We start from the raw sequence: 19949 nt of genomic DNA, 5'->3' as shown, positions 1-19949 counted from the left end.
ATATGCTGTTTCAATAGTATCCTTCAAGGATACCTCACATCAAACCATCCGCTCCTGGGCAACTGTCAGCTTTCTCCAGCATCTCAGTTTAAAAGCTGCTCTATCTCCTTTTTAAACATTAGTGCCAGCAGCCTGGTTCCATCCCAGTTAAGGTAGAGTCCATCCGTTTGGAACAAGCTCCCTCTTTCCCAGAAGGTTGCCCAGTTCCTAACAACTCTAAATCCCTCATCCCTGTATATTGTCTCAACCACAAATTGAGACTTCGGAGCTCTGCCTGCCTCTTGGGCCTGCATGTGAAACTGGGAGCATTTCTGAAAATGCTACCCTGGAGGATCTGGGTATGCCTAGATTTGACTGGTGTTAGATTTATGAACATTGAACTAAACTATTGCAAGGAAGGAGGATGGAGTATTTTTAATATATGTCTGAACTGTGTTGTTTTAATGTTTGTTTGTTTTTTTTTTAATGTATGTTCAGTTGTTCCCCTCTGGGTAAGGCCAGGTTACAAGTAATAAACTATAACTTTTTGAGTGCTTACTAGCTGCACTGCTTTTTTCTTTCCTTGAGATATTATACAAATATTTATCTTCATTCTCCCTAAACATACCCAATCTTGGCATAAATAATGTCTTCCTTATATATAACCTTTCCTTCTTTCACTCCATTCTGATCTTCTTTCTCCTTTTCTGTTCCTTTGCCCATAAAAAAATCGTGGAAAAAGGAGATCAAATTATCCATTGCATTTATGTCTCCTTGCCAGATTGAATATTTATTTATTTAATTTGTTTTCTTTCTCATTCTACCCAACAAGCTTAGAATGGGTTAAACTATATAGTGTCATTGGATCATCCATCTTTCCACCTCCATAGTAATCTGAAACAGAAAAGACTGCATAAGGAGGGGATTGTGCATTTTCTTATGACTAAATATTTAAAACATATTTTGTATATGACAAATATGTATCTTATAATTCAAGACACTGATGAAACTTCAATAAAATGTTTTGTAACTTTCAGGGAGCAGAATAACACACAAGCAAATCAGATCTTGGATGAGGTCTCCAAGTCCATTAAACAGTACCCTCTGGACTTCCATGGAGCATACATCCTGTCTGGAAATGAGGAAGGATCCTTGGGTTGGGTTACAGTGAACTATCTTCTTGACTCCTTTGTTAAGGTGAGTGGTATGATCAAGAGAGATGTGTAAGAATGAAATTAGTTTGCAAAATGTTTCCATTCATGATGAAGTGGATTTATCAAAGTAAAGCCAGTAAAATGCCGTGGAGTGTCTACCAGAAGTTGTATGAGAAAATACATCAAGACCTGAATACACTAATCTAATCTAATCTATGATTTATGGATCGCTCTATGTCTTTAATGGTTCAAGGTGATTTACAATTACTTTGAGTATATTCAAACCAAGGAAGGGTTACAATTACATATGAGGATAATCAGGAATGGAAAGCTACAGAAGTAGTCATGGTAGTACAATCAACAAGCAATGATTACAATTACTTATTAGCATTTTCAGGTATGGAGAACTGAAGTAGAAGTCACGGTAGACGATTGCAATAAGAGGGGCTCATGAGACAAGAGCTGAATATGCGAAGGGAGCATACAGGCAATTGCTACAGGGATCTACTGTCTCTGAACAATAAGGGAGTAAGTAGTCATTTTTGAATGATGGAAAGCGGTTCTTGGTAGCTTTGGGAAGTCTTTTGGATCATTCTGTTTGGTTGGGATGTGGTTTTCATAGATAAATGTTTTCAGTTTTCATCATGTCTAAGGGGAGTTCATTTCAATTCTTTGTTGTGATGTAGGTTAACAATGAGTTGAATAGATGCCTTTCAGTGAGGGGATGGTCATCTTGGCAGCGTTGAAGAGTCTGGTAGATTAGAGAAAATATGAGTTATTGTATCAGCCATGTTTGAGTGGCATATCTGGTGTAGGATGCAGGATGTTTTGAAATAGATTCTGGCTATTATGGGTAGCCAATGCAGCTTGTAAAAATAATCAGATATTGAATCAAATTTCTTTAAGCAAAAGATAATGAAAGATTAGGTTTCTTACCTCTGCTAAATCTTCTTTCTTGTAAATCTCCTCTGGAAGCTGAACGGTAGTGTAATCAATCACTATCAGCCTTGGCTGCAGGGACTCGCAATGAAATTGTAGCTTTTCCCTCTAGTGGTGATATCCCTGTACTTCTAGAATACCAGTTGGGAGGATTCGGGGGTGGAGTTTTACTAAGATGGCGGCCTGAAGACTGCAGGGAGACGCCGACACGATCTTTATTAAAAATTGACCTAACCTTATGGTGAAAAGGAAATCCAAAGCCCGGGATTTCCTGGAAGAATCTGCAATTCAGATTGGGCCGATGGACTCCTTTGTGCAGCATGTCCCTCGAATGCAGCAACCGGAGGAAGCCTTGACAGGAGGGAATGTGCTAGCTGAGGCACAGGAACCCTCCTTTGAGGGTGTCAGCTTATCTCTGGAGGAGCGAAGTCCTCCGGCTCGTCCCGCGGTGGCGGGATCAGCTGGAGTGGTGAAGGAGCTGCTGACGCAAGGTCTGATTCGGGACGCTCCCACACCGACAGGGTGGGGGGATCTAGCCCTGTGAGGAGACAGGAGGAGAGCTTTTTGCCAGCACTGCAGCCGGAGGAGACATTGGAACCAAGAGAAAATCTTTTGAAGATTCTTAATACTGCAAATGCAGGTACTGGTGTTCTTGCAGAGGGTTCCAGCATTGGGTTTTTGCCTCTACAGAAGCCTGAAATCTTCAATATGGAGTCTATTTGGGAAGCTATATCTACTCTCCAGATCTCTCTGGGAAATCAGATACAGCCACTTTCTCAACGTTGTACTACTGTACTTTCAAAAAGTTTGGAATTAAAAACTAAAGTTTCAAGTTTGGAAAATAAATCAGAGGACCTTGACACCAGATTAAAAACTTTGGAAATACAAGCACTAACTTGGGTTAAGGATAGTGCAAGTCTTCATTTCAAGCAAGAAATAGTGGAAAATTCAATAAGATGTAATTTGCAGATTATTAACTTTCCAAAAGTGTTTTCTATACCTGCAATAATTATGTTTAAATGCTATTTAAATGAAGTTTTGAAAGTACCTGAGTCCTCTTATCCACCTCTTTCTAAAATATATTACCTACCTAAAAGAATTAGGTCGCAAAATCCCAATCAGCAGAATTTATCTGCTGACAGTTTGGATTAATCTAATTTCCTGGAGGGGTCCAAAACAAGAAAGGGGGGCAGGGAGAGAGAAAGACTGAAAGAAAGAAAGGGGGCAGGGAGAGAGAAAGAAAGACTGAAAGAAAGACTGAAAGGGGGCAGGGAGAGAGAAAGAAAGACTGAAAGAAAGAAAGGGAGCAGGGAGAGAGAAAGAAAGACTGAAAGAAAGAAAGGGGGCAGGGAGAGAAAGAAAGACAAAGAAAGAAAGGGGGCAGGGAGAGAAAGAAAGACTGAAAGAAAGAAAGGGGCAGGGAGAGAGAAAGAAAGACTGAAAGAAAGAAAGGGGGCAGGGAGAGAGAGAAAGAGAAAGAAAGGGGGCAGATAGAAAGAAAGACAAAGAAAGAGAGGGGGAGCAGGGAGCGAGAAAAAAAGAGGGGGCAGGGAGAGAGAAAGAAAGACTGAAAGAAAGGGGAAGGGCATGGAGAGAGGAAGAAAAAGTTGGACTCATGAAGGGACAGAGAAAGATGTTGGTTGGGGAATGGAATGAGGTCTGGAGGAGAGGAAGCATGCAGGAGGAAGAAAGAAAGAAATATTGGATGCACAGTCAGAAGGAACTGCAACCAGAGACTCATGAAATCACCAAACAACAAAGGTAGGAAAAATGATTTTATTTTCAATTTAGTGATCAAAATGTGTCAGTTTTGAGAATTTATATCTGCTGTCTATATTTTGCACTATATTTGTCTATTTTCCTATAGTTATTACTGAGGTGACATTGCATATTTTAAAACCATCTGTCTTGACCTCTTTGAAAAAAACCTGAATATAAATGATAATCAACATTTTCTATGCGTACAGTGTACTTTGTGTTTTTTAAATTTTTATTGTTGGTAGATCATTTTGACTTGGTCATTTTAAAAGTAACTCGCAAGCCCCAAAAGTGTGGGCACCCCTGCTCTAGGTTACTTTGCTGCTTATGGCAGCAGTAGTAGTTCGGACTCTGATGGTGGGGACGAGGAGCCAGTGAGGCGGGGGCTGAAAGCGGTGGTGGAGAACAAGGCTCAGGAATGGGTCAAGGCCTTAAAAAGGCTACCGAAACGGGACAAGCTCTTCCAGAGTATCACATAACCCTCCTTTCTCAGCAACCCGCTGAACAATGCCGGCATCCTGAACTGACCAGGATAGTTTTAATTTTAAAAAAATGTTTAATGCTGGTATGTTTCTTTTGGGAGGTGCAGATACCATGATGTGGGAGATGCTGTGGGGAGGGGGTAAAGAAAGGTAGGGCTAAGCTGATGCTTTGCTACAGAGAGGAGTGGGGAAGGGCAAGGCTGATTCTGGGCAGATGAGGCGGGGTAGCAAGGGAAGGCTAGGACTGATTCCAGGCTATAGGACAATTTATTTATCTATTTTACCCCCTTTTACTAAACTGTGATAGTGGTTTTTAGCACAGGGAGCCATGCTGAATGCTCCGCGCAATAATTGATGATTTTACCTCTGCAAAAGCAAGGAAGGTCCACTTCACCTCTAAGGGCTCCTTTTACTAAACTGCGCTAGTGGTTTTAGCACGTGCTTAGTGCGCGCTACAATGCCATGCACACTAGACACTAACGCCTCCATTGAGCTGGCGTTAGTTTTTCCGCATAGCGCAGGGGATTAGCGCATGCTAATCTGCAGTGCGCGCTAAAAACTCTACCGCAGCTTAGTAAAAGGAGCCCTAAGTGATTTTGTTCACATTTCTGATGTTTTATACTGTTGAAGAAATCTGTTCCAATTTGTCAGTTTACAGAATGTAGGGTATTTAAAGTTGTATTATCTGTGGTACTAATGGTGAGTGGAGATTAGGAGGGCAGGGAGGTGAAGGAATCTTTAGTTTATCAACTATGCTTTCTCGTTTTTCCAGCTGGCATAGCAATCGGAGTCCCTAGTATTTTAATTATGCACAGCTTTTTTACACAGCTGGTTAAATATTTGTAGTTCTGACTATTTTAAATATGCAGCTCCGGCTTGTTTATAGATTTTCACAGATATGGTTTCTATACTATCTCATTAGATTATTGTCTCAAGCACTCAGTGTCCTTGGGTTTTTAATTATGCACAGCACTCTTATATAGCTGGTTACATATATGAAGATTTGTTTTTTCAATGTTTTAATTGCACATAGCAAAGTGTATTCATTTTTTTTTTTTAAATCTTTATTCCTTTTTATTTCTTTCAACAAGTGTACATGCAAAGTGTATTCATAAAACCATGTGATATTAGTAGCAGCTCTGACCTCTTTATAGATCCTCACAGATCTGGTTTCTATACTATCTCATTAGATTATTAGCTAACTTATTTATTTATTTAATTCGTCTTCTATCCCGTTGTCCCCAAAGAGCACAGAATGGGTTACAGGTTAAACATACATAATATCAGTACAAGATTACAATACAAGTTTTTATCTTAGTTGGCACACATTAGGTGTAGTTATCCTTATGTGATGCAGACTAGTTCAGTTACCAAATATACAATTCTTTGTAGTCCATGGATCAAGGGCACCCACCTGGACTGGCTAGCAAGGACAAACAGATGGTCAGAAAAATGGAAATCATTGATCCTCTCCAAATAGTTTCATGTTTATTAAAATTTTAATGCAAACGCTTATAACCTAGTTTCAAAGCAAATTCCAAATATAAAAAGGGGTAACAGGAACATTTTCACACATATGTCAACAAAAATAGACGGACTTACAGGCAGCAATGGGAGAGGGGGTGGAACTCCAAAATTTTTAGAAAAAGATAACAATAAAAGGTCACTTAATAGGGAGGGGCTAAAAGCAGAAGCAAACGTTTTCAAAAAACTTTTAAACTTATCTAGAGCAGATTCTCCTCTAATATATTCAGGCAAAGAATTCCATAATTGAGGCGCAGCTACTGAAAATATTTCTGCTCGTCTCGTGCCGATAACTTTAAGAGATGGTACTGAGAAAAGGTTTTTGTCAGAGGTTTTTGTCAGAGTTCTGGATGCAGTATAAGGGATCAGTAACCTGTCCAAAAAGGTAGGCAGATTAGATTGGCAGATCTTAAATGAAAGTAATGCTATTTTATAAGTATAGGATATTGACAACCAATGAGCATTTTTTTAAAAGCGGTGTTACATGGTCGTACTTTTTTGAATTTGTTATGATTTTTATTGCAGTGTTTTGGATAAGTTGAAGTCTCCTTATTTGTTTTTGGGTGATGCCTTTTAGTAGAGAATTACAATAATCGAGTTTCGAAATAACCAGAGAGTGGATAAGTATATTGAGTGCTGATGGTTCTAATACTTGTGTTAATGACCTGATCATGCACAATTTGTAAAAGCAATTTTTCACTGTTTGTGTTATGTGGGCTTGGTATGTTAATTTATGATCTAAAATGGCCCCGAGAATTTTTATGCTTGTAACCTGCTGTAGGGGAATATTGTCGATTTTAATCGGCTCTTGTAGATTCTGATCTTCTTTCCAGGGGAATAAGATAATCTGTTTGACATGAAAGTCTGAAACCACTAAGAAGGATACACCAGCCTCCAAGATCTGGAGAAAGGGTTTTTTTACAAGAGAGACCTGCAACTCTGAAATATGCCTGGCTGAGACAATTTTTAAGCTGGGGTTGTTTTGGGTCCAAAAAGGCTGAAGAAGAACTGACAAATATCTTCCTACCTGGTGACACGACACTAATCATGCAGAAAACAGAAAAACCCTCTTCAAATATAGGCCCACAAACAAAATCCTAAGATGCTGGCAGTGGCATAGTAAAGGGGAAGGACTGTTCTGGGTGCCATCTTTGCAGGGGGCATGGCACCTTTCTTCCTCTCTGCCCTCCTCGTACCTCTCTATATGTTCGCTGGTGCAAGTAGCAGACGTGTTTTGTTGTTCTTTCTCCCTATGGGTATGAGTTGAGACTCAGGGTCCAGAAAATCATTGGGCCACTGTAACACTGGGGCCCCGTACTTAGCTTCCAAAGCTACCGTATCATTACTTTCACCACTCTCTAACTCATCAACCTGTTTCACTAGAGCAGTCATGATATTCGCAATTCTTTCCAGTTCTTCTTCTCTCATCTTATTGACTTGCTCCTTCATTTCGCTCATTCCTCTCTCCACTTGAAAGTTTCTAGAACCTTTCCAAACTGCTGTTTATGCTGTTCAAGCTGGTCCTTCTGAGCCTGCTTCTGCTTAGCCCATTCTTCCGTTTCCCCCTGTTTGTCTGCTAGTTTTTTGCATAATGTCTTTACTTCCCCAGCACATTGATTTACGCCCTGTTGCTGGGCTTGACTTTCTGCAAACTGCATTTTAACCTGATGTAATTGTGTGTCCATCTGGGCTCTCAGTTTTTAAAGCATTTCTGACTCATGGTAGCATTGTGCTAAAATTTCCCCTCCAATTTTCTCACTGAGTTGTTCTGATAGGTCTTTCGTGAAAGGGAAACTAGCTTCTGTCCGTGAACTTTGTATCAGCTTACACTTTTTCTGAGCTGCTTCCAGCTTTCCCTTTAGGGCCAATATTTCTGCTTGGAGGGCTGTTAGGCTTCCCTCCACCGGGTTTTAGGCGGTTGCGGGATCCCCTGGGAGCTGGCACTCAGGTCTATCTCCTTATTGTCTCTACCCCCTGGTTTCTGCCTGGGGTCATCTTCCTGAGTTTCCTCCGGGGAACTGGCTCCTGTTGACCCAAATCCTTTCTGTCCCCTTTTTGTGTCCGGAAGCCGTACCCATTGTTCCAACTTGGCGTGCCAAATTCGCTCGCACACCATTTGGGCGATACGGTCTCCGGACTGGACCCTGTACTCAGTATCCCCCTGGTTAACCAGCAACACGGCCAAATTCCCCCTAAAGTCATGGTCTATTACTCCGGCAGCTACATCCAAAGAGTGTTCTAGCGCTAACCCTGACTGAGGAGCTATCCGTAAATAGGAGCCAGAGCTGTTCCTTTGGCTGGGATGATTTGTGGCTGGGCTGCATATAGGTCAAATCCCGCTGCCCTAGCATAAGCTTGCATCGGCGCATCAGCTTCATCTGAAAGGGGAACCCAGCGAATAGTCAGGTACCACCCCTTTCGACCCGGCCCTCGTGATTGACACCTTCGCCAAGAAGGAAGTCCTGCCTGTTTTCCCCCCTCTTTTACTTTGGCTCCTAGCACCCATCTGGCCTGGTTCCCAGGGGTGCTTTTCCTTTCGTTCCCCAGGATTTCCTCCTGAGCCCCTATGTGAGTCCGGCATAGCCAGTCCCTCCCTAGGACCAAGGGATAAGGGGTTGAGTTCAACACCACCACTTTGATGTCCGCTCTCTCCCCTTTATACTCAATGATAATGGGACAGAGTGGATACTCTTGGGACATCCCAAGATGCACAAAATGGGCACCTTCTCAGCACAATTCCTCAAGCCTTCTGCTCCTCGCACTTGTGCCCAGAACTGGCGGGATACCGCTGATTATTCGGCCTGTGTCTACCAGGGCCAACACTTCTCTCTCTTCAAAATGAAAGGAAGGTTAGAACTGGGTGAAAATTAGAAACTTGTGAAGAGTCTAATGTAGGATTTTTCAAAATAGGATGAACCACTGCTGTTTTCCATTCTGGGAGAATGACTCCAGATTTCGAACTATTAGTAATCATGCTCAACAACAGAGGAGATAGACTATGCTTATTTTCAAGGAGCCAAGTTGAAGGAAGAGATCAAGTAAGCAAGTTATCTTCTTCATTGAATTTGTTTTTTCTAAGGTAACAAGAGAAGGAAGAGTAAATTTTGACCAAGTTGATGAAAGATCAAACAAAAATCTGTCAGATGATGAATCATCCTCTTTACTCAGAAACTCTAATGATGATGAACAAGGAAATATTCCTCTTAGTAGTGATATTTTAGTTGAAAAATAATCAGCTAAATTCTGGGCTGACAAAGAAGAATCGATGGAAGAAGATTTAGAATTAGATAATCTGTTCAAAATTGCAAACAACTTGGGACGATTGGTAGCACGTTTTATCTGAGTTGTATAGAAATTGCATCTAACAGTTTTTAAGAATGCACGATATTCAGAATGCAACAACTGAAAATTCTGGAGATTGAGAGTAGATTGAGACCTACGCCATTTACGTTCTAACATAATTGCCTTTTAAAGGATCGACAATCCATATTAAACCATGGTTTATTCCGTGAGTTCAAATGGAATCTGTTGAGAGGAATTTTTTCCACTATTGCTGATTCTAATGAATGATTCCATAAAGATTCCAGAGGAAGTGACAAGAAATCTGATGGAAAACTAGTAAATAAAGGCGATAAAGAGACACAATTGTAAAAGCAAAATTCTCATGTAAGAAAAGGATTTAAAGATTTATTCAAACAAGAAGATTTAGAAAGAGAAAACTGTATAAGTGAATGATCTGACCAAGGAACCAATGAGATAACAGGAGGTGTAATTGTCCAAGAATCAGAAAATAGTATAAGAACGAGGTCAAGAATGAACATAAAAACATAAGTATTGCCACTGCTGGGTCAGACCAGTGGTCCATCGTGCCCAGCAGTCCGCTCATGTGGGTGACCCCCAGGTCAAAGACCAGTGCTCTAAATGATTCCAGCCTCACCTGCATACGTTCCAGTTTAGCAGGAACTTGTCCAACTTTGTCTTGAATCCCTGGAAGATATTTTCCCCTACAACAGACTCTGGATGAGCGTTCCAGTTTTCTACCACTCTCTGGGTGAAGAAGAACGTCCTTACGTTTGTACGGAATCTTTCCCCTTTCAACTTTAGAGAGTGCCCTCTTGTTCTCCCTACCTTGGAGAGGGTGAACAATCTGTCTTTATCTGCTAAGTCTATTCCCTTCAGTATTTTGAATGTTTTAATCATGTCCCCTCTCAGTCTCCTCTTTTCAAGGGAGAAGAGGCCCAGTTTCTCCAACCTCTCACTGTATGGCAACTCCTCCAGACCCTTAACCATTTTAGTTGCTCTTCTCTGGACCCTTTTGAGTAGTACCGTGTCCTTCTTCATATATGGCGACCAGTGTTGGACACAGTACTCCAGGTGAGGGTGCACCATGGCCTAGTACAGCGGCATGATAACCTTCTCCGATCTGTTCGTGATCCCCTTCTTTATCATTCCTAGCATTCTGTTTGCCCTTTTCGCCACCGCCACGCATTACGTGGTCGGCTTCATCGATTTGTTGATCAGAACTCCCAAGTCTCTTTTCTGGGAGGTTTCTCCAAGTACCGCCCCAGACATCCTGTATTCGTGCATGAGATTTTTGTTACTAACATGCATCACTTTACACTTATCCATGTTGAACCTCATTTGCCATGTTGATGCCCATTTCTCAAGTTTGATTATGTCACGTTGCAGATCTTCGCAATCCCCCTGTATTTTCAGAACTCTGAATAACTTCGTATCGTCCACAAATTTAATCACCTCACTCATCGTACCAGTGTCCAGATTATTTATAAAGATGTTGAAGAGCCACAGGTCCAAGCACCGAGCCCTGCAAGTATTGTCCATTTACCCCCACTCTGTTTCCTATGCTCCAGCCAGTTTTTAATCCACGTGAGTATTTCACCCTCGATTTCATGGCTCGCAATTTTCCGAAGTAGTTGTTCATGTGGAACCTTATCGAATGCCTTCTGAAAATCCAGATATACAATGTCGACCAGGTCGCCCGTGTCTATCTGCCTGTTTACTCCCTCGAAGAAGTGCAGCAAGTTTGTCAAATAAGATCTGCCTTTTCTGAAACCATGCTGGCTGGTCCTCATCAGACCGTGTCCATCCATCCGTCCGTCCTCATCAGACTGTGTCCGTCAAGGTGATCAATGACCTGCAGTATGAGTTGCAGTGCAAACATGTTGAGATAATCCTAATTCTTCAATGAGAGAGAATACATGAAAATCAAAAGATCTTTGTGGTTTATCGTAGTGAATATTGAAATCACCAAGAATCAATAGATTTGAGTATTTCAATGAGATATCCAGAAGAAGAGTTAGAAATGAATCTTGAATTGAAACAGATGGAGCTGGAGGTAAATATATTAGTAATATATGGAGAGATAGCTGCCACCTGAACTCGAAGGACACTATCCTGCAAAAAGTCAAGGATGCGAGAAAGAGAAGCCTGAAAAGGAAAAATGCCCTGTCTACACCAAGAATCAAAGACACGCCAAATCCTAGCATAAGCTGTGGACGTAGACCTTTTCTTTGCTTGTAGAAGAGTGGAAATCACCAGCTCTGAAAAGCCTTTATGCCTCAGCCTTGACCCCTCAAGAGCCAGGCTGTAAGACCAAAGCGTGAGGGATCTTCCGCATGAGCAAGTCCAGCATCACCCTGCATGAGCAAATCCAGCATCACCGGAAACCTGATGGGATCCCCCATAACCAGGCCCATCAGATCCACATACCATAGATGGTGAGACCAGTCCTGAGCCAACAAGATCACCGAATCTCGAAAGTGAGTGATGCAATGCAACACCCGGCTTATCATCGGCCAAGGGTAAAAACATACAGAAGCCTTCCCAGAGGCCACGGGAGAGCCAATGCATCCACCCCCTTGAAATTCTGTTCTCTGTGTCTGATGAAGAACCGAGGAAGTTTGGCATTGCAAGCCGACACCATGAGATCCAACTCTGGAAGGCCCCATTTCTGAACTACGAGTTGGAAAGCCTCTCGAGATAGTACCCATTCTCCTGAATCTAGAAAGTTTCTTGCTGAGGAAGTTCACCTGAATGTTGGCCTTGCCCACAATGTGAGCCACCATCAGAAGCAGAAGCCACGTCTCGGCCCAAAGAAGAAGTGTCCGGTCTACCCATGCTAGCAGAGGGTTCTTCGTGCCCCCCTGCCAGTTGATATAAGCGGCCACCGTGACATTGTCCGATTGAACCCTGGTCTGCGTGCCTTGGATCAGTGACCAAAACTCCCAAAGAGCCAGCTGAATTGCCCTCAATTCTGGAAGATTGATAGAACATTGTGCGTACTCTGGAGACCATGTGCCCTGGGTCGAGAACTGAAGGCACTGAGCCCCACAGCATCGTTACCACCAACCAGTCCAGGGACACAAGAGGCATACCCTTGAACAGATTGGCATAGAACATCCACCAATCCATACTGCACAAGACCTGGGGAGTCCACCGCAGGCGATGACTATAATCCTGAGACACTGGCGACTGCCTGTTGCAGAGGCCTCATATGAAACTCCAAAGTCGCTACCATTGACCCCCAGCACTTGTACATAATCCCAAACTCTCGGATGTGGAACCTGATGCAATGAGCGAATCTGTGATTGTAACTTCTCGCCCCTATCCCAGGGCAGAAATACTCTCCCCTGGGCCATGTCAAACAGAACTCCCAGATGCTCCAAAGATTGCGAGGGAATCGATGAACTTTTCAGAAAATTGACGACCCAGCCTAGTGACTGCAGTAAGGGTGAACTTGAATTCTTCTTTCCAAAAAAATGCCACGACCACCCCCCTTTTAAAAAAACTTTTATTCAACATGTTGATATTGCGTTTTCTCACTAATTATATTCTATATTCACTGACTGTTCAGTGACATCTTCGCCATTTGTATTCTGAAATTCGCTGGTTGTCCAGCCCTCTTCACTGTAACATGTTGATATTATGTTTCTCACTAATTGTACTCTGTAATCACTGACTGCTCAGTGATATCTTCCCTATTTGTATTCTGTAATTCGTTGATTGGCCAGCTCTCTTCACTGTAAACCGCCTAGAAGTCGCAAGATTGTGGCGGTATAGAAAAAATAAAGTATGCTTCTTTGAGATCCAGCGCTGTTAGAAATTTGCCCAGCTGGATCTACCCATTTGCCCAGCTGGATAACTGATCTACCCATTTCCATACGTAAATGCCTGACATTGAGGAAGCGATTGACCCGCTTGATATCTAACATTGGCCTGACTGACCCCCATTTTTTGGGTACCATGAATTAAATGAAATACCTCCCCTGACCCTTTTGATCCTGGGGGAACAGGCAACACTGCCTCCATGTCCAGGAGAACTTGCAGGGTATCCTTTACCGAAACTACCTTGTCTGCTCCTGAAAATGGGGATGCCAAGAAAGAATCTGTGATGAGAGAGGAGAATTCTAATTTGTAATTGTCTCGAATAATGTCCAAAACCCACTGATCAGACGTTGTCTTGGCCCACACCGCCAGAAAGAAGGACAGCTATCCCCTGATCAAATCAATGGAGAGAGCCGAGACCCCATCATTGGGTAGTACGGGAGTCCCAAGGACAGGTCAACTTAGAGTTGGAAGCTTTGTCAGGTCAAAAGGAACCCTTCTGCTGAAACTTCGATTTGGCATTGGAAGAAGAACCAGAAGGGGAATTGTATAACAGCTTACCTGGCCTATACCGCCTGGTATCCCTAAAATGCGGGCAGGATGGCTGTATCTTAAAGGAACTCCTAGGCTTATTTCTGGGACTTGGAATCCCCAAAATCCTTAACTAACTTTTCCAAGTCCTCGCCAAACATCAGATGGCCCTTAAATGGAAGCCGAACTAACCAAAACTTTGACACCATATCCACTGCCCAATGACAGAGCCACAACGACCGTCATGGGAAACGTCACTGCCAGAGACACCACAGCTAGAGACATCTGCTTAGCCGAAGCCAAATGATGTCATACAAGGCATCTGTCAAATACGCCAAACCTGCTTCAAGGCCCAAATGATGTCATACAAGAAATGATGTCAAACAAGGCATACAAGGTCGCTGTGGGAAGTGGCACCACTGCCGTAACACTACAGCCAGAGACATCTACTTAGCTGAAGCCCAAATTATGTCATACAAGGCATTTTCCAAATACGTCAAACCTTTCTCAATATCCAGGAACTTAGGAGGCAAGGCAGAGCCAATCTCCACCAACTCATCCACTATGTGTTGCACCCACTGCAGGTAAGCCTGAGCCGCATACGAACTACACATGGCTGCTTGCAACATCAGTGCCGCCACCTCATAGGATGATTTCACTGAAGCCCCTAGCTTCCTATCTTGAGTGTCCTTCAATGCACCCCCCTCAACTGGCAGGGTGGTCTTCTTGGTGACCGCCGCCACGAGAGCAGCATCCACCTTAGGCACAGGGTACAATTGTCGCATAGCCTTTGCTATATATAGGCCCACCTCCGGTGTAGCCCACTGAGCCTCAATGAGCTCCTGCATGGCCTCATGAATAGAATAGGAATTGGAGGGCTTCTTCGTGACGGCTTCTTCGTAGATGACTGCGGCACCTCTTGGGAAATATGTAGCCCCTGGAGTGCCTTAGAAATAAATGCAGAAGGCTCTTCCCTATGAAAAAGACAATGGGCAAGGGGTCATCCGCCTCTCCAACCAGAAACTCCCCCAGGTCCTGCAAATCTCCATCCCCCACAGACCCCATGAGAGGATGAGACTGATCAGGGCCCATAGTAGGGTATTCCCCTGCCGTGGAACCCACCCTGTGGCATTTTGCCCCTTGAACCCTGACCCGAGCGTTCCTTGGGAGCTGCACCATCGACAGAGTCCTCCCATGAACTGACCCCAGGCTTTTCGCTTTCAGCATAGCACTGTGACGGAGCTTACCAGTTTCGTCTTTTATCATCTAAATTGCACTCTTTTATCCAGTTGTATACCAAATGGTTCCCTAGAATGTGGTTTTAATACTCTTTGGACCCTCTGAGGAAGAATTGTTTTTCGAAACACAGACTGTGTCGGGTCCTGGTTTATTACCTTATGTGGACCATATTCTTTGGATACAAACTGCTTACTTATTGATTAAAGACTTGTTTTTTTTGTACATCATTTTTTCATATGCATTAACAAAACAAATTCAGGGGAAAAAGGCGGAAACCAGAAATCCAGCCTGCATCAATGCTGAATCCGATGTGCTCTGAACCATAGCCACTCCGTCAGACAGATTGCTGTCCTTTGCGGACTCTTCCTGTCCTGATACCCTTGGTGCTCTGCACCCCGCAGACTCAGGTGGGAGAATTGAAGTTGCAGCGTCTGTGCGGGAAATTAAACTGTCCCCAGCCACCATACTTTTCTCCATGAGGATGCCATCCGAGCAGCCCGCCATGCAGAGTCCTAATGGTGTTCGTTGCTTCCCACAGCGCGAACACCATTTCACTCCCTCTGCCGCCATGAACCATGAAGATGTAAACTGCAAACTGGAGCCGCCGACATACACACATGGAATCCAACACACACACACAAAGAATCTACTCACAGAACCCCAAATTCACCAGCCAGCACTGTCGCTCTTGTTAGGGCTAGCAGTTGCAGCTGATCTGGGGAGGATAGTGAGAGCACTAATCCCTCTAAACAGTCTTTTTTTTTTTTTTTCTTTCAGAAATCAACTGTGAAAGAAAAAAAAGCACAGAGACTGAAGGAAATCCCTCAGTCACTGGAGGGGGGGGTCGGGGGGTGGGGCTTGAAAGGGACCTGGGAGGGGGAGACCCAGGTATAATCCTCAAAGCCGCACCACTCAGCCAGACACCCCTGCACTTTCTGAGCCATAGCAACAGTAGTGAGATGCACTTTGCAGCCAGTGAAGCCAGGAGCTAGAGGAATGGCAACCATCCGTCTGCTGGAGAAAGAGCATATTAATTGGCCAGGAGAGATTCCATCCAAGACAAGCACCTGCAAATCAGTTCTCTATCCCCACCTGCTGGTAGATGTGTGCTTTCTCACTAATCTGTGGATTCATTTGCTGCTATTGCTAAGGAAGGGGGTGTTATACCTTAAATCCTCCAGTGGTCTTGTCAGTTTGGGCACCTTTGTGGAACTTAGACGCAACTCAGACAGGTCTAGCTGCCAGCGTCTTAAGTTCCCTCTAGTAATGCTTTGATTAAGGCTGCAGTATGTCCAGGTTGAAGCCTACCTGATTCCCGCCCATAACACACCTCCCAACACATCCCTTTGATCTCTGGACACACAGCAGCTTAGAAGTGCTGCTGCATGTCCAGAAAGTTGTTTTTGATTATTGGCATTTGGACGTGCCGACTTAGGCTAGTTTTTGGACATTTTAAAGTTTTGATTATGAGCCCCATAATAATCTGTTAGATATAAAGTGCCCTGTTGTTGAAAATTGACCTCTCAATAGCTATCCTGGAAGGGTTTTTGTAACTAATCTGTTCACATTTTGTTTTCTAAATTTTGCATTCTTTCAGTATTCTTTCACAGAGGAATGGATACATCCAAATCCAGATCAAACCCTGGGGGCTTTGGATCTTGGGGGTGCATCAACACAAATAACCTTCCATCCCAGTGGTGCCATTGAAGATACAGACACTAAAATGTTCTTTAGGTTATACGGTTATAACTACAAAGTCTATACACACAGTTACCTCTGCTATGGACAAGATCAAGCACTGAAGATGCTTCTGGCAAACCTTACCAAGGTATTAAACTTTATTGCTGGCATACTGTTCTGCTTCACAAGTATCCTTTATCTGTTTCTAATAATTTATTCTGTGGCATGAACTAAAAGTAATCATCATACTTGAACACATTTCCATAACTTCCTATGGGAGTAATAATCAGCCAATAGTAGTCAGTGTTTTGTTAAATGCTGGCCACTTCCAATTGAACTGTGTCTAGTTATTCATTGCTGGGCCAAATCCTGGTACCAGCATTGAATATCTGGATCAAAGGCAGCCAGCCGGAGTTATTCAGGTACTGCTGATATTCATTGATGGCACCTGATTTGCTACCCAGTTGACAGGGGGATGTTGGAGAAGACTAGGGATATCAGGAGGGGTGTATGGTTGCCATATTTGTGAAGACAAAAAAGAGGATACATGACCCTGCCCACACTCCACCCACAGCCCCGCCCATACTCCATCCATTTCCTTGGTCTCTGTTCCCATCCTCTGTACCCTTTTAGTGCTTCTCTCTCCCTTCTTCCAACCCTCCTCCTCCATGAGTGCTTCTCTCTCTCTCTCCTTCCAACCTCCTCTTCTGTGGGTGCTTCTTTCTTTCTCTCTTTCTCCTCCAAACCCCCAATCCCCTCCCATGGGAGACCCCTCTCTCCTTTCAAACTCCTCTCTTGCTGGTTTCTGTCTCTCCCCTCCCTTCCAGCATTACCTTACTCCATGTTTTTTCTCTAGCACTCTCTCTTTTCGATAATGCTTCTTCAGTCCTCCCTCCCTCCATGCTGTTTTTCCAGCCTTGCCTCCCTCCAAGTTAGTTTTCCAGGCATCTCGCCCTCCTTCCATACTGTTTATTCAGCCCCCTCCCTCCTTTCCTCCCTTCATGCTATTTTTCCACCCCCCTACATCCCTCTTTCCATCTGTGCTGTTTTTCCAGCCCTCCCTCCCTCCATGCTGTTTCTCTAACCCCCCTCCCTTCCCTTCATGCTTTTTCTCCAGCCCCCCTCCATGCCATTTCTCTAGCCCCCTCCTCGTTGTTTCTCCTGCCCCTTTCCATGCTGTTTCTCCCCTCCCCTCTCTTCCTCCGAAGTTGCTCTCTAGCTCTCGACTCCCCCACCTATCTCTTCCCCAGACCGGCTGCTGTAATTGAATCTTCAGGCAGCCAGCAGCAGCAACAAGGTAAGCCTGCTGCCATCAGCCTGCTCTGTAAGTCGTCTCTCTGCAGCAACTTTCGGTTCCAAGTAGGTGGGACTTGGAGAGGTAACTTCCGGGGCAGGCCAACAACAGCAGGCTGCTGCTGGCTGTCTAAAGATTCAAATACAGTGCCTGCCCTGGGAAGAGGTAAGTGGGGAAGTCGAGAGCCAGCTAAACCTGAACAGATTTTCCCATTTTTGAAAAACTGTCTGGGCACCTTTACAGACCTCTCAAAAATTAAGGGACATATCTGGGTTTTCCCAGACATCTGATAACCCTACCCAGTTAATGTCAGGAAGCCTTTTTGCTGCTCTGATTTAACCAGATAGTTGGCCAGGCACCCTAATCACCCTGCAGTAACTGGATAGTGCTCTGACAGTCTGCCTGGATTTTCAGTGGTTATGTGTTACTGAAAATCCAGATATGACCTAGTCAGTTCTAGAAAACTAGGCGGGAACCTCTCCTACCTGATTAAGTAGAGCTGGACAAGAGCTTTGTCTCTCAGAGGTGCTCATTGGAAAAATCCTCTTGTTTAATACTTTATCTTTTCCCTACTGAAATTTTTCTAAGAATAAAGGAGAGTGTTTTAGCCTTTATATATAGGGTACCTTTATACACAGGGTACCTTTATAAAGAGCTGCCAACTGAAATCTTCAACAGATCTATAGATCAATCAGTCCAAATTGAAAAACAGCAGCAGCAATCACAATCCTCTTCCTTGGCACGTAAATGTATAGAATACTAGCACTTAAGTATGCAAGTATACACTTACTTGTAAAAGTGACATCAGGGCATCTAAGCACTTCTATAAGAGTGTGCTTAAATGGCACAGCACATAATCGCAAGGGGATAGAGCATGGGTGGAACATGGGCTCGTATATGTATGAAACTTAGAGAATGCTGTAAGTTATGTGCACCCTAACTGCATTTAGGCATCTGTGGTTATGCCAGGTCTATGGCTGGTGTAACTTTAGGCAAAAAACAAAAGGAATAGACCCCAAAATATCCACAGAGAAGAAAATCCAGAGAAAACCCCAAAAATTCTGTGGAGTGACGATGTTCCTAAAAGGACTTTATTTGAAAGTGTCAAAGTTCCAAAGGTACACTGAAATCATCCACATAAAATAATTTCATCCACATAAATAAGTTATCCACATAGAAAGGGCCCTTTCTATTGCAAATGCAAGCAGTGTCTCACTTCCAGCTCACCACACAATTGTTTCCCACGTATTCACCTTTATAGGACCCCCAGGGACCCCTGAAGAAGACTTTTTGTCAAAACGCAGACATGTATCCCTAGCGGACTAGGTCCTTTAAGGCTTTTATGTGGATAACCTATTTTTATGTGGATGAATTTATTTTTATGTTGCTGAAATTATTTTATGTGGATGATTTCAGTGTACCTTTGGAACTTTGACACTTTCAAATAAAGTCCATTTAGGAACATCGTCACTCCACAGAATTTTTGGGGTTTTCTCTGGTGTAACTTTAGGTGCATAAATGTTGGGCACACATAACAGAATCTGGGCACCTCTCATCATGTTTTATTGGGGCAGCTAAATGGCAGTAATCATTTATAGAATTGTCTCCTATATGGGTATAATTGCCTATCTACCAATTTTCAATTACACTATCCAGTAAAGCCGCTGAAAATTCTTATAGGACATTCTGCCTAACACAGAGGCATATTTGTGTGTCTGTAAGTGCTTTGAAAATGAGCCAAATAGTAACATAATAAATATTCCGGTGCAAAAGAGATACGAGTCTTGACCAGTGGGCCATTCTCCTTTATCCGCAAGTTTTGCAGATGTTTTTTTTTTCAAGTTTCAAGTTGGGTTGTTTTTGTTTTAAGGTTTTGTATGGCACTGTTCCACTCTATCTGGTTAATAGATTTTCCATAGCATCATACAAACATAGTCAAAAATCTCACGCCTCGTAAAAACAAGAAATTTCTTGATCATACTTTGGCATTTCAGGTAGCTTCCTATGACAAAGAATTCCAATCGTTGTTGCTTATTTCTTATTCCTATAAACATTTTAGAACTCAGCTGAAAACTTATCTTTTTTCAAAATACTTGGTTAAATAATTAATTCTGTTCTTAATGATGTTACTCATTGTTTATAGTCTTTTGTAAACCACTTGAACTTAAGGTTACGCGGTTAATAAGCATGATGTTATGTTATGTTATGTTCAATCTTCTGTAATGCCCCTCCAGAAATTCCCTA

General features: G+C 43.1%; 1 protein-coding gene across 10 annotated transcripts in view; it reads left to right on the top strand.

The window, feature by feature from the left end:
- The window catches only part of ENTPD8 (ectonucleoside triphosphate diphosphohydrolase 8), a 158159-nt gene that overhangs the window by 78825 nt on the left and 59385 nt on the right, over positions 1 to 19949 (top strand). For all 10 annotated transcript variants that reach the window (XM_033961779.1, XM_033961776.1, XM_033961777.1 and 7 more), the window contains 2 exons: positions 1017 to 1176; positions 16329 to 16559. In XM_033961779.1, coding sequence (XP_033817670.1) covers positions 1017 to 1176; positions 16329 to 16559 — 391 coding nt within the window. The remainder of the gene's footprint in view (positions 1 to 1016; positions 1177 to 16328; positions 16560 to 19949) is intronic.

Source organism: Geotrypetes seraphini, chromosome 10, assembly GCF_902459505.1.
Source record: "Geotrypetes seraphini chromosome 10, aGeoSer1.1, whole genome shotgun sequence".
Classification (NCBI taxonomy): Eukaryota; Metazoa; Chordata; class Amphibia; order Gymnophiona; family Dermophiidae; genus Geotrypetes; species Geotrypetes seraphini.
This window is presented reverse-complemented; position numbering and strand designations above follow the sequence as displayed.